We start from the raw sequence: 15765 nt of genomic DNA, 5'->3' as shown, positions 1-15765 counted from the left end.
AGTGCAATCTTCGCACAGACTTTATAAAAAAAGTTCTCCAATTATCCCCCTGTCCAACACAAAAACACATTTTGGCTAGCTGTCAAAGACGTGGCACAACAGCAGCACTAAAGAAATCAGTAGAAGTTATTTGAAGGGAAGAGCGCTGAGGGGGCAGGAGCAGGATAGAGTGACTCATTGAGCCAGTCTGCCTCACTCAGGGGAGATGCTCCATCAGCTTTGTCAAAATGGTGCAACTGTGGAATGGAGGACGAGTTCGGTGTTAACACAGGTCGTCTTGTAGCACCTCATAATCTTTGCAGCCAGAAATATGTTTCTGTGATATAAAATTAATCGGCTAGTTCACACCAGAGAAGAAACCCAAAACATAGGCTACATTTTTACTATTTTTATGTCCAAAGTGATGTTTCCTAACATTTCAGTGTCCTGCATAATCAGTATAATTTAATTCTTTGTGGGAATAGTAATATGAAACTGATGGACATGTACCAACCCATTCACCAAAATACATTTAGGCAATGTACTCTTCTGCGACCGTTGATATGTTGACACTTTACATTTCTTTATGTTGCAATTTTACATTTCTCAGCTTCAGTTTTAAATGTTATGTCGTGACAGCACTGTGCTCCCGGTCTAATTAGGTTTAGGTTTAGGCACATTGGTTACGGTTAGGAAAAGATCATATATTGGGTAACTTGGTTCACAGGTTTATAGCTGGAAATTGTTCTCAAAGATTTCCAGCAATTTCACGCTTAAGCACATTAAATACTGTCTCGAACAGTGGTCTCTGGTTAGACAGACTTCTAGTCCAGCTGTAACGAAACCACTATCCCCTCCACCTCCCAACATATAAGTCACCTCTTATCAAGTGATGTGACGTGATATGACAGGTATTGTAGAAATGTCAATATGGGTAAGTGACACATGCCAGTTCAAATGTAATGTAATGTTTGTAGAAATGTAAAAAAGAATCATTTTCTTCTGCCGACCGAGCTGACAGGGCAGCTGATCTTTAGTGGTTTGTGATTGAGGAATTTTTCTCAGAGATGCAACAGTTAGTTGAATAATCAGATAGTTTATCATCTTTGAGATATTAAACCGTAAGGCAGCAATGAAAAGCGCCACTATTTAATTTGCACTACAGGGTGAAGATGCCAGTATGTCATCCATTCTGTCACAGAACTGTTTTTGGGGATGACTGGAGATCTATACGCCACAACATTTGAATGTTGAATTGCAAACGTGTCTGTTTGCAATTGAATCCCTTGTTGTTGGATCCCTGCATTCTGCTGTCAAGCACTAAACACATTATATTTGTGTTGTCTCCATCTGTGGACTGCAGCATACTGTGTGTGGGATGGTAAAGGTTTCTTTTTCTTTTTTCTTTTTTTTGCTTATCAGTTCACAGTGACCAATCTTTAACCATCCATGAGGAGAAAAGTGGTGAAGAAGGGATGGGGCTGGGGGAGGAGTCTCGCATTGACTTTCACATCCATTCAGCCTTTTTTTTCTGCAGCAGCATTGAACTTGCAGTGAGAGAGAGAGAGAAGAGAGAAGAGAAGGGGAGAGAGAGACAGGGTGGGAGGGAGAGAGACCGAGAGGCAGACTGGACAGTGTTGTGCAGAAGGAGCTCGCTGCAATTACGCAGAAGGCTGCCATAGCTGCTGCTTTTCACTGAAATGTGCATCAAACGTGAGTTGGTTCCAGATTCACAGAGGAGTAGTGCTGCTGCTGCTGCTGGAGAGGAGTGGTCGGGCGCGGAGAGCATTATGAGCTTCTAGGTCGACGTCGCCTTGAACGCAGCGCAACCACAGAGAGAGCGAGAGAGAGAGAGAGAGAGAGAGAGAGAGAGAGACCACAAAGTGCGTTTTGAGTTGAGCGAAAGCGGGCGATGGTTCGCGTCTGATTGTTGCTCAACTATCCGGAGAGGACTGCGGTGAGGGGCGATCGCTGCATTGTGCCCAAGCGGAGACGCCGATTCTTTCTGCCCCGAGGATTCTTCTTCTTCTTTTTTTTTTTTTTTTTTTTTTTTGCACAGCGCGCTCTGCTCCCGAAAATGTCATCTCAGGGGAAAGTCAAGAAGGACAAAGAGATTATTGCCGAATATGAGACCCAAGTGAAAGGTCGGTACCGCGCAGGCCCCTGCTCGTATTGTTATTCTCAGTGTGTGTGTGTGTGTTTGAAGGCACTATTGCGTAACTTAACCACACTGCTTTATATGGCTCTCAATGTGCAGGGCTGAGGGGTGGGACAGTTCTTTTTTTTTTTTCTTTTTTTTTGTAGTTGAGGATGACAGACACATTTATTTCTAACGGAGTCAAGTCCCTTTTATTCCAACCATAAATGATGAATCCAGTGATACTGTAATCGCTGATAACTTGGCAGAATCTGTTTCCCCTGCGCTGAAGATTCCTATGTGCTCTGTTAACATGCCTAGCCCTGCATGTGTTGGGGGAAGCTTGTGGAGCCTGGCGACTTGCTTTTTAAAGTGCAGCCGCACACCCAACAAGGTGAATGTAACCAGTTCACCTTGGACAGTTGTCTCCAACAGAGCTGGAGGTCATGCACCTCACAGGATACCATCCACAGGAGGCACCTGGGTCCATTTGTATAACTTCTTACTGAAGCAAATTAAGGTTAAAAATAGAACATGTGATGGTGATTTTATGTCATTTTTAAAAGCCAGTATGTTGAGCGATGAGCAATTTTCCCTCACACTGTAGGACAAAGTGTAGTATCAGGAAGGAGAAATGTGGGGGGCATGCTTGAAAAGATCACACAGCAAACAGTTCAGAAAGTCCATAAATAATGCACGCTGTCTGTATGAATTATGAACCATGAAAGGATTTTACTGTCTGCCGCTAAATACGTGACTGGGATGAAGCACCCAGAGACACAGAGGATTGGTCTGGTCAGGGAAGGATGTGTTATAGTTGGCTGTCTTCTCGTGTTTTTACAGACAGCTTCATTAGGTGTGATCTCTAACGTTTCTGTGCATCACCTTCGCACGCTTCGCACGCTCGTGGTTTTGTGTATCAGGTTTTATTCATAGAGGCAGACATCATCACAGCATAGGCTTTCACTTAATATGTTACCATTTTAAACCATGATAACTCTGCGCTATAGATATCGATGCTAGTGTTTTACATGGTGTCATCCAACAGGACTGCAACAACTGAGTTGACCCTAGATAAGAAAACACTGAAACTGATGATGCAGGCTACAACTTGACAACTTTGCTTTAGTTTAAGTCATAATGAAACACTTTCAAGCCTTTTTGTTCCCTGAGCTACAGTTAAAAGCAAAGGGATGTATTTACAAAGAAATTTAAAGGTGCAATAATTAACTGGAGCTGCTGTTAGCTCGTTCAGTCAGCCGTGCAGCCAGCAGCAGACCCCAGGAAGAGTGCCAGGCTGTGAATAAAGTTTTCGTGGTGGCCAAACCATGTAATTGCAAAGACTTTTTCGTAGGCAACTGGACGTGTTTCAGTTTCTTGATGATGTTTCATCGCTCATCCAAGAGGCTTCTTCAGCTCTAACTAACTGGAGGGGAGTTGCAAGCTTTTAAACTCTGTGTGGGAGTGTCCTTGCAGTGTTGTTAAGGACACCTGTAAGTTCTGAGCGGCCCGAAGACCCCTGAGAAAAAGTTTAGAAGAAGTGCATGATTGAATTATTTTATCCCAATTCAAGTTAGCCGGGCGCTAAACCAGAAGATAGACGGCTTGGTTGGTCGAGGTCTCGAGTGCGCATGCTCTATGAGCCGCACAACACGGAAGATCTGGGTATTTTCATACCCTAACCCTAATCCTAACCCTAAAAAAAATTAAAAAACAGATTTGATGTAACGTCCTTGGCTAGAGGTCTGTACCGTGATCCTGCAGCTCCGGGGGGGGGCACAGGAGCTTTGGACGGAGACAGACTGAGGCTAGCTGGTTAGCATGTTAGCTTAAGTAGATATCTCCTCAACATAATGCATAGATATCATAATGTCAACACTTTTCTCCATAGTCTGTGGATAATTTCTGTAATTTAAAAAATATTTTTCAACAAAACGTCTTGCATATTGCACCTTTTGAATAAGTTAGTTGCGGTGAATCAATTACACTCTCATATCTGTCTGCTAAATATAAAGCTAATATTAGCAGCCACTTTGCTTACCTCAGCAAAATAATGAAACAAGGGGGAAACGGCAAGCTCATTTCGTTGTTAGAGACCAAAGGAAGTAGGTAATAATATTCTTTACACATACTTTTTTGTGCAGATTAAACAGAATAAGTGTTAATTGATGAGTTTTAGAGATGCTAGGAGGCTAATTTTGTTTCCTATGGACAGCTTGAGACTCATTAATCCTGCTGTCAAATGAAAAAGCATTTTTGGACATCATTTGGGTCATTTGTTTCTCTTCAGGGCAATGCATGATGGCATATAATGCTTGGTTTGTGACCATCAGTTGTATACAATTTCCCACTTTACATTGGGACAGCACAAAAAAAAGGTCTTAAATATAGCCTGGCCCATTAGTGCAGCTTTAAGATTTTTTTAATCTCTTCAGTTTTTCAGTTTGATAGCAGCTGATCTTCTTGTAGGTTTAGATACTCTCGATCATATGGCTCATGTGGTTTTATCCTGATGTTATGTTATTCCCGCGCGAGGTCCAGATCTGACCGTATACCGTACTACATCTGTCAGTCTAAACTTTAATGTGTTCATGCTCCAATGCACCCCTCCCCTCCATTAAGATTTTCATATGAATTTGATATCCCATCATGATTACAAATTAAACACATTGATCAATAATTAAAAATGTGTACAGCTCACCAGCTCAGCATTATTTTAGAAGACATTAGTGTCAGTCCAGCAAAAAAATAGTTAGAATTTTTTTGCCAATCCACAGAAACTGGTGAAACAGTGACTCCACTGAATGCAATATTGGTGCTGATGGAGTCATCCGGGTATCCTTGCAAACATGTGGAAATGTATCACCAAGGTCAACTCTCAGATTAATTTAGAATTGACTACTGTCGCACACATACACACACACACTAGGCCGAAATGACGGAAGCTCGTCTGAATGTGTGTGGGATGAAGGGTATGAATAGCATTTATCAGACGGAGGTGTGCTGCACTTTCTTTTCTGTCGCTCTCTTTGTCTGTCTGGTTGTTTGTTTGACTCCCTCACGCTCTCTCTCTGTCTCTCTCTGGTCTCCACACCAGCTTTTTGTGGCTGTGAGAGAGCCATCACAGCTCCGTCTCAGTTTCAGGAAAAGCTTTTAAGCTGACATCTTAAGCTCATTTGCAAACTGGGCTTAGATCAGTTCGGAGCGGTTGGGGCTTTACTCTGACACTGACACTGGTCTCCAATAATGCTGAGTTGCTGACTGCACAGCGGTTCAATCAGGCACCGGCCCTAATGCACTTTGCGGTACTTTTTAACATGCCACATTTCAGCAAACAGTGGGGCCTCGCTCACGTCAACGATGTTCGTGTATCTTGAGCTCAGAGCTGTACGTGCCTGGGTGTGCGTGTGTGTACGATTATTGTCACATGCCGTCCCCGATTCATGGACGACAGACATATGATACTGCTTAGTATCGAGTCACCATCAAGTCATTACCAGCAGCTGATATCATATTCTCTGTTTGTGACCAATACATGATGCGTCTCTCTTGAGTTGTACTTTGCACAGGTTTCTCTGTACAGTGTTTGAGTTAAACTAATATTCTGTGTAGCTGACCAGTCTGAGGTATCTCCGAGCTTCCTGCTCATCCCTCAAAGCAAAAAAAAACAAGGAAATGAGGGGATGCCCTTCATTGTGCATCTCACTGCACTTCTAGCTGCAGGCCACATTATCTTTAATGTCATTTGATTTGTTTTGGAGCCTAGCTGCCTCATTGTCACGCACAAATTGCCCTAAATGATTATATTGTGCAGTAAATTCTAAGAGTTGGTTTTGCTAAGGGTACAAATGGCAGTGTGGAATTCATGCCATGTTGACATGACATAGACGCCACGAAAAAACACGAAAGCCTGTCACATCTAGATTCAAGATTCAAAGTGTTTATTGTCATATGCACAGCAAAGAAACATGTTCTCAATTTCGCAATGAAATTCTTCCTTTGCTGTCCACAGAATGCCAACAGTGTAATAAAGAAATTTATACAACCGAAATATACAATATACAAAGTAAAGCACTTTTAAAGCACTTTTAAGCATGACACATGTGATAAATAAGAAAGAGCAGCAACAATAATAATAATGATAATAATAATAACACAGTGCAAATCTGAAATCTGTGCAATTATGTATGTACAAAAATGTAAACAAATGGGACATTTCCAAGGTAGATTAAACTCCTATCCCATCTGAACATGTAAACCTTTTTTAATAATCAAAAATATCATCTCAGTATAGGAACCTGCTGCTCTGATGTGTCAGGAGCGTGGCACACCCCTCTGCGTGTGTTCATCATAAAGAAGGAATGCTTTGACCGATACTGTCTTGGAATGTCAGGGTTGTGTTACACAAGTATAACAATATCTTTGTTTCCAGCTTCTTGGCAACATCTATGACACACTGTCTGTCGCTCTGTCGACAGATGCATGCACACAGTCGAGAGATGTAAAGAGAAAAAAAACAAAAAAACGCTTGGAGTTCAGCCCACGGTGTCCTGGATTTTTCCCATCCTGTGGTTGCACAAATAGCGATGCCTTTCCTTGTTAGAGATGTTTATATCGAGAGAGCGAGAGGAAGAAATGTGAACTCAAGCAAAAAAGACTGTAAAGGCATACCATAGCCATTACTGCATTCAGAAGACAAGTGTTCACAGAACGCAGCCTTGATTTGTACCAAATTATGTCAACGTGTCAGTCTGGGTTAGGACACATGTGACTAGCCACGCATGGCTAACTGCAGACACAGCCCCGGAGACTGCTGCTGGCCACTGCGATAGCTGGGCTAGGCTAATTTGAGCAGGCTGCCGTGTGGTGACAAGGACTCCTCACAATGTGATATTTGGTGCGCTCTGTTTCAGCAGTAGAGGAGCCTAACTGGCAACCCTGCAAGGCAACAGTGACCAATAGTAATCCCCCCCACCCATTTCATTGCATTATCTGGCAGAGATCCAGACATGTAGCCGCCACAGACGTGTGCCACGTTTGAACTTCAGGGTGAAGGAGGGGGTCAGCGCCTCGTAACAGCTGAGCTCAGGAAGGTACTCTCCTTTTCTCAGGCAGTAAACACTCGTGACTAAACGATGAGGATGACATGAGGGATGGTGCAGAGCGGGGACAGTCTGTATTTTGGTTGCTTGATTTTAGTTTAATGAAATAAATAAAATAAAAAAAAAAAAAAACTGAATCAGCTTGTGTGATATCGTAAATTTTATATCACGATATTGTCGTCAGGCTGGAGAGGATTTGTCTTTAAACGTTTCATTTTTTAAAAACTGTATACAATGAAGTATTTTATTTAATTTTATTTGTATTTTATGTTGGTAATTAGTACGAATAAATAGAGGACTGAGAGGTTAATATGCTTTTTCTGTCTTTAGTTCCCCCTTTTCAGAACACATTTAAATGACACATGTATATTGAAGGTGCACTATGTAGTTTTGGGGAAGAAATTTGAAGCAGAAGAGAAAGATCTTCATTGGTCGATTCTGTTTATGCCAATACAAACTAAATCAACAAACTCTTTATTTTCTCGACTGAATGAACTCTGGGGACCTTATTTCCCTTTGAGACCAGCTTGTTTATTCAGTTATGGAAAAAGCTAACTGAGTTTCTGAGTTTGTATTATTACCTTATTGATATTGTAAATCTCTTAGTTTGAATTTCCTCTCCATAAACTACATAGTTTAAAATAAGAAATTTTAAATTAGAACTTTGCTGTAAGTAATGGACTGCAAACATACAGTATTAGGTTCAGCTAGTCTGTCACTGCTTCCCTTTGTCCTTACTTTAGGGGGGCAGCCAGATGAGAAATAGAATTGATGAATTGAAATTAAAAATGTTAAATACAGTCAGAGCAGGTCCTCTCAGAAGAATCACACAGCTGCTATATTGATATCCAATATGGTGAAAAGATATTGCATATGCTGGCAAATTTCACAATATTCGAGAATATGTATCAGTCCATGCATATCATCTGTATTGTTCCTGGGCTAAATAGAAATACCGAAATCGTGGTTTGGCCAAGTGCATCCAAATTACTGAAGCTGTAATTTAATTGTGTGACAAAACAGCATTATAATGAAGTACTATCATGCTGCACAGATGGCCCGGACTTTGGCCTGGATTTTGTTCTCCAGATATAAAAAAACAACATTTGTTTGTGTGTTTGGTAGAAACGTTATCACCACTAATCCTGAATTGTACTGCAATTGAAACAGTTCTCAAAATGATCACAATAAGATGATTTTAACTATATCTAGCAGTCTTGCTGTGCATCAGTATCCGGAATGCTCAATCACAATCAGATTGGTGAGTCGAGAAAGTTATTTTCTTCATGCGATTCCACTTCAATGCTACCCTCAAGTCCCTGGAAGCGATTCATTTATGCTCAGAATGCTTGTTAAAGTCACCAGCGCACAGCGGGATGTTAACCATATGGGTTAGGAGAAAAATAAACGTTACAAATGGGTAAAGTCCTATTAGTGAAAATTCCACAAGCCTTTGGGTGTGGAACATTTGATTCAGTTTGGCCGCACACGGTTCTCAGGTAGAGGAGCCGGTGTAGCACATGACTCTGCATTTCATTTAAGGACATCCGCACTATTGTGTCATCGATAAAAACACGGAGAAGAGGCTCCGCTTGGCTTTTGAGGCTTACTTCTCCGTATATTATTCATTTGAGCTCCTTGCCAGCTTCCTCGTAATTATGCATTACTCTGCGAAGGCTTGAATCATTCATCGAACGTAGTGCAGTATTGCACAGTTTAACTTCTAAAAATAACGTGCTCACAGGAGAGCAAATGCAAATATCATGAGTCTGCTTGGTGTCTCACTGATAACATTATGCAGTTAAACCCTTTCAGATTTGCTTGCTATATTGTCTGCTCCTTTTTTTTTTTTTTTTTTTTTGAACACCGCCACTGTTTGATTGGAAATGATTAGAGTCACACAGGCCAGCAAATTGTGTTGTTCAGTGGGTCTATTTTAGCACCGGAGTACATCACAGTGAATATTCTGAACTTGATTGGCGCCGCGTTCATCAGCGCGGGCTGTTTATTGAGTATTTCTAAGCGGAGAAAGTTGCCCTTGTGCCTTGGCCATTATGCTAAGCAGACTGACTGCTGCGACTGTCAGAGCAGGGAACCGGCCTGCTCTCATTCAGATGCCTCCAGAGGCATGTATCCAGGCAACTGGGCAACTATGGGGACCACGAGGGGTACATCTCCCAGCAGCAAGGGACTACATATTTACTCTGTCTCTCTCGGCCTCACTTTCATTCACATTTTTTTGCTCACACACTCGCAGACGATGGGGGAGGCATTTTTGGTTAAATGCTTGAATCTAGATACAGAAACGGCATTTAGAAGTGAACAAAGGGGCTTTTGTCCTGCAGGGCCAATCTTTTCCATTGATGAATCTCTACACAGTTCTTTTCTGTGTGCGGCAATCATGTGCATGGTTGAAACAGTCTGTCACAGTGGAATCTTCTGCCATCTCAATGTTGCTCAACTACTTGTTAGTAGAGGTTTCTTGAATAACCGGTATTGACAATAAAAAATGACATATTGATATTGTGTAAATAAACCGGCACCTCTTGGATAGCTTCCGTTTCCTTTCGAAGTAGGAGAAAAAGCTGCGGTGACGGTTAACTGTTCACGAGTCAGTGTGTGGCTGCTGCTCATTGATTTATTACTGCTGTGCAAAATCATGTGTGAGCCAACAGACATGTATGTTTACTCAAACTCTCTCGTCCAGTTGTTTTTATTTGACAGAAAATGGACAAAACACATTCAAAAGTTAAGATGAATTTGACTGATAGCATTTTTTTTTAACATTTCTGTGAATATCACGCTAATAACGTGATTCTAAACTCTTTCGGACATGATAATCACCCAGGGGAAAGCTGATATCGTGACAGTCAACTGATTGTTTTCAGTAATGATTAATCGTTCAGTCAATGAAATGTCATATAAGTCTGAATGCATATCACAATTAAGCCAAAGTTACGTCTTCAAACTGCTTCTTTTGTCCAACCAACTGTCCAAAGCCCAAAGACTCTTCATTTACCATCATCAATGACAACAAAAAGCAGCTAATCCTCACATTATAGAAGGTGGAACCAGCAAATGTTTGACATTTTTGTTTGTAAAATGGTTAAAAAAATGATAATTAGATTTCTTTCAAATGGTTTTTTAGTTGATTGATAAGTCGTTGCAACTGAAGAGCCTTAGGATAGTTTAACATGGTGAATCTGTAGTTGCTCTCTGAGGGATCTGCAATATTGTTGTTGGAGTTTTATCTGGGCAGTCATTTATTTTTGCGATGTTAAGATCCTGTGGTGTATCAGCTCCACACATTTCTCTCACCCAAATTAATGATTTCAAACAAGCTTTGATTGAAAAAAGACTTTTGTCTGTTGTGGTGAATCACACAGGATCAGTTTCATCATTCTATTCCAGCTTTTTATGCAAATTCACAATATTGCGATATATATGAGATTTAGGAAAATATCCGTATCCGTATCCTGACGGTGATTTCAGCCGTGTCGCTCAGGCCCATAGGCTCTGACGTGATTTATGCTACCACTCATTCAGCAGCCACTTAGCCACTGGATTTATGGCAGCCTTGCAGTAAACAGAGTACGGATGCGATAAAACGTCACTTGTATTCCTTTTGAGTGTTAATGTAAGACCATAAAGGGGATGTTATGACTCCGGTGGATGTTTTTATCACCTGAACTCCTGGAGGTGTTTCGGTACAGCGTGCTGCCGATACAAGCTGCCCAACAGGGAGACTGTGGATATTTACTACTGGTCATTTTGAAGACCAACATGAAATGGATCAAGGTAAAATGTGACAAAACAGCATTATAATGGGGCACTGTAACAAATATCACATCATGATTTTAATAGTTTTTCAGTGAAAATGAAAATTATGAGTCAAAAACAATCCCAGTCATGTCAAAAATAGTGGTCATAATAATAATATTGTGCAGTTGAACTGGTAACATTCACTCTACAGGAGGGAAACTCCTCAACACCAACTTGAACTAACAAACTTGAACACCAGGAAGCAACGCCCGAGTCCCTGTCACAGTGCTGTATTACAATGTAAAGCGTTTCATTTAGAAGGCTACTTGTAAATACCATATCAACCGCATTTGCAAAATTTTAACCAAAATGTCATTTTCCCTCATTCTCAGACTATGAATAGGAGCAGCTATAGTTTCCAGACCTCATAAGCAGAAAACCACAGCGATCTTGTAATCGAAAGAATGCCTGCAATTTGTTTTTTCTTTTTCAAGACAAACTTCTCTGAAGGCTCGCTCAGCACAATGCATTTTGAGAAGCTGACCTATTTTATATTTTCCGTGCTGTCTGCTGCAATCATCAGACATGCATCTCTTATGCACGTGTGCTACCCCAGCATTTAGACACCCCCACACTCCCTCCCTCCCTCTGCTCACACGTACACACAGCAGACAAACGCACTTTGACATCCAGTTTTATCCAATTATGATGACTTTGTTATTTTACAAGCACTTATGTTCGACCGTATCCTCACATTAGTGTAATCGCTTCATCATGTGCTGTGCTGGAGGACTGTCTGTGAGTTAAAGTCTGACCTCTAGCACTGTTTGGCAGGCAGACGTGGCGACCAGCATGTAAGCCCACTCCCCCAGAGAGGAACTGTTTATTCTGAAGGTGGTCTCCCTTTTTTGATATGCAGAGATCCGTAACCAGCTGGTGGAGCAGTTCCGTTGTCTGGAGCAGCAGTCCGAGTCCCGGCTGCAGCTGCTGCAGGACCTGCAGGAGTTCTTCCGCCGGAAGGCCGAGCTCCAGCTCGAGTACTCCAGAGGCCTGGACAAGCTGGCTGAGCGCTACTCCTCCAAGATCCGCACCTCCAGAGAGCACCAGCACTTCAAGTGAGTCTCCCCACTGTAATGTCTGCTAAGCAATGGAACATCTGTATCGAATGTGTCGGACTGATAAATAACTGCTACACATTTCATACTGATCACTGGCGAGGCGCAGACAGATGGAAAAAAAAAGAGAAAGAGGAAGACAGAGGAGGGATAAGCAACAAAAGGGAGAGGAGGGATACAAGCAGAAGAAATGACCTGAAATGAAGCCAGGGCCAAGGAAGCTTGTGGCCTCAGGCTGCTGTGTTTCTCCCAACTAGGTCAGACTCTTTATGCACCCCCCCTCCACCACCACAACTGCCCTGGCTTTTTTATGTGCGGCTGTCATTTTCATTTCCATACTCGAGCAACTTCACACTAGAGCGCCACCCAAAAACTCAATGGACTCAATTTCTCAATGGACAAAGAAAATTAGGAGTCTGAAGAAGGAAACAATGCAGGCTCTTTACTCAGATTGACTTAAGCTGTTTTAAATGTTTGTATCAGGGAGATCTGTGGTCATGAAACATTCATACCATTGCAGCATGTTGAGGAATTCCTTCTGATTTGTCCTGACCAGCCTGCAGCTCGCTGTGACTTTTAGACTGTGTAGTTGATTTGAATCTGTGCTCAGTAATAATCAAAAACTATATGGGCAATTTCAATTAAAATCTTAAGCATAAAAGATTGATTTTCACCTCGGGAGATAAACCAGTCAAGTCTAACCAGTCTAGCCCGTGTTCGTGTTTTGAATTAGCAGTGCAGGAAGTCGACATTACCTTAGAAAGGGCTAAAGTACAGTCGGTGTAATTGATTCGTAGGCGGTTTAGACCCTTTCATGTGACCCCGGCTGTGTCAGCCATGTGTAACAAACCCGTTGGTTTATTCAGGAGAGGTCTTTTCGTCTCTCTTTCAGTCTCTCCGGCCAATTGGACGTAAAGCGTAATCATGGCAGAGAGCTCCCGTCACTGGGACATTGATTAATGGAGCGTTCCCTCAAAGGGAGACCCCGGCAAGAGACTCACATTGCATGACTTCTCTGTACACCCTGCTGTCCCAGATTCTCCCCCGTCACATTAAATGGTCATCATTATATCCCTCTGTCAAAGGCTAGATTCATACTCACAGACTACAATGGATCTACTAAGCCTCGACCATTAATAATACCATGCGGTCTTCTCTTCTCTTCTGGCGTTTCAGAGCTTGGCTGTGTGTTCTCTCGTTACTTTTTTTTTTCGTTAACGGTAAAACCAGTGAATGGTGCCCTTCTTTCTTATCTGTGGCCCTTTAGGACTTTCATTTCTAGTGTTGGATCTAATGAAGGAGCCGCCAGCAAAAATATGATTCTTGGAGCAGGTGACTCTGTGTACCTACTTCTGAAAAGACAATTTAAACTATATCTCCAACAGGAATATTGGTCAGCTAATTATAAAATAATCTGATTCCACCTGTTAAGATAAGAATGTTTTTTTTTCTTCTGGTTTATTCCTCCTCTATGACATTAAACTAAATGTCGTTGGGTCATGGTCAAAACATGACATTTGTGGACATCATTTTATGCACGGATCGACATTTTTTTTTCTAACTTTATGCCAATTTATAGACCAAACAACTAACCCAATCAACTGATCCAGAACAAAATGAACAGATTAATTGACAGTGAAAATTATCCTTAGTTGCAGCCCTAATATCCAACATGTTATAGAATACCTAAAGGTGCAATAAGTAAGAATTGGCCAGTTATATAGATGCTGTTAGCTAGTTAGCTCGGTTAGCCACACACCTAGTGGTCCTATTAGCTGCCTCTTGCCTGACTGGGAGCTCTGAGCGCTGCGGAAGTGTCGGTGTTGTTTACGCTGCTAGCACATGAGCTTTGAACCACCAGGAGGATTTTTTCAGGTCAGGTTGCGGGGGGTGGGAGGGACCCAATGGGAAACTCGCCGGCGGAAGCTTGAGCCATACTACCAATTTCACATCTCCTGAGGTACGAAATGGTATTGCGAGACAATGTGAGCCGGGGCTAGCTGGTTAGCATGCTAACTAACACCTCCACAGTGCAATCCATAGATGTGTCAGACATGACATTTTCTTTTCAGCCCATTGTGTAGATCCTTTCATCGCGATAAAGCCAAACTCTGTCATGTTACACCTTTAATGCATTCAGTTCAGGTCTGCATTGTCAGTTCAGCTGTCTGGCGCACTCTACTATATAATGCAGAGACCTTGTGGTGGAACGGGTACCGTTGTACTTTTTGTGGGCTGTCAGGTTGAAAACCTCCTTCTGTCATCCTCCATGAGCAGCTCTGCACAAACTCCTTTGTGTCCTGAATACTACAGTCTCATCCTTATTCAAGAGCAGCCAACAGCTCAAGATTTACAGTCAGGTTGCCGGCGTCCTGTGTACGGGATCAAACACCTGCTCTGCTTGAAAGGAAGGCCTGTAGGGACTCGTGTTTTCTTATCAAAGTGCTAAAGGATGAAAGGAAAGGCAGAAAGAAGATGCTGATGCCTGGCACTCTGGATTACCTTTAGCATCACAAGTGCAACTCTTTTAACTTGCCATTGACACTGAACTTTTCAGATTGCTTTTCTGGTGTGCGAAGTTTGTGCTTCTTTTTCAACATCATTCATGCAGCCAAGAGTAAATTTTCCCAAAATAAGACATTGGAAACGTGGCGTTCAGAGCGGGAATGTACGAGTCAAAATGATCGTTTAGATAAAGACTTGAGAGAACGTGGTGTGAACTTCTGAAATATTATAAAAGCTTCATATTCATATTCAACATGTAGGCCAGTTTCTAATTAAATTTCAGCATTGCTTTGAATGCATGGCGCGAGCCAGAATGGTTCCCATATGATCTATCTTTGTTGTAGTGCGAAAGCTAGTGTTAGCTAAAGATTAGAGCAAGTTGCGCCAAGACAGGAAAACAGTCACTTCAGAAAAGAAAATGAAAGCACGAGCAAATCTCTGCCAGGATAAAAATAATCAAAGTTTTCAAGCAGTCGACAGAAAACAAGTCAGGGCTACTTTTAATGTGATCATCAAAACTGAGATTAGAGTCAAAAATAACTACTGTGTTTCTGACTCTAGCTATGCTATAAGTGGATAATTCATCAGATGACTTGCAGAGTCCAATAAATCATTTAAAAATATTTAATTTAAAAATTGCGTTGACATTTCATATGGTGGCATCTAGTTTTCAAGATGAGACGTAAAGTCAGAATGGTATATGGTTTGACAGGCGCATAAAGCTGTCAGCCTACTCGGAAATAAACACAATAAATATGTATTATTCGACCAGCAGATGCAGATACAGAATAATTATAATACATAATAATATAACCTTTAGCTTCTCTGTGCACCTGAAAATAGCAATGAATGTACAATTACTTGCATCAAGTGACAGATGTCTGATATGAATATGCAAAATAAACCCTTAAAGCAACAAAAGGCTCCTTAAATTCAGTTCAGTGAAAAGCAGATTTCTGTGATATACAGAGGTCAGTGTGTAGGAGTGAGGGGCAGAAATGGAATATAAAACATATAAGAATGAAAACTAAGAGTCTTTGTGTTATCGTTACCGTATCTCAGTTATTACCAGACTTTTTCAGTAAACAAAAAATCAAAAAACTCCACACCCCTTTTCTTTTGCTTGCAAGCTCCAACAAAAAATATTTTAAACATTGTAATTTAC

General features: G+C 41.5%; 1 protein-coding gene across 4 annotated transcripts in view; it reads left to right on the top strand.

Moving 5' to 3' along the window:
* The first annotated feature begins 1420 nt into the window (after nt 1–1420).
* Nucleotides 1421–15765, top strand: part of LOC115583426 (SLIT-ROBO Rho GTPase-activating protein 3-like) — a 41349-nt gene continuing 27004 nt past the window's right edge. For 2 of the 4 annotated variants that reach the window (XM_030420250.1, XM_030420248.1), the window contains exons 1-2: nt 1422–2123; nt 11900–12095. In XM_030420250.1, the coding sequence (XP_030276110.1) occupies nt 2057–2123; nt 11900–12095 (263 nt within the window). In that variant the 5' untranslated portion in view covers nt 1422–2056. Of the gene's footprint in view, nt 2124–11899; nt 12096–15765 lie in introns of all 4 variants that reach the window. The other 2 variants (XM_030420247.1, XM_030420251.1) reach the window with 2 other exon arrangements.

The sequence above is a fragment of the Sparus aurata genome, chromosome 6 (genome assembly GCF_900880675.1).
Source record: "Sparus aurata chromosome 6, fSpaAur1.1, whole genome shotgun sequence".
In the NCBI taxonomy this organism is placed as follows: Eukaryota; Metazoa; Chordata; class Actinopteri; order Spariformes; family Sparidae; genus Sparus; species Sparus aurata.
Note: the sequence above shows the minus strand (reverse complement) of the source record. Positions and strands in the feature narration are given on the sequence as shown.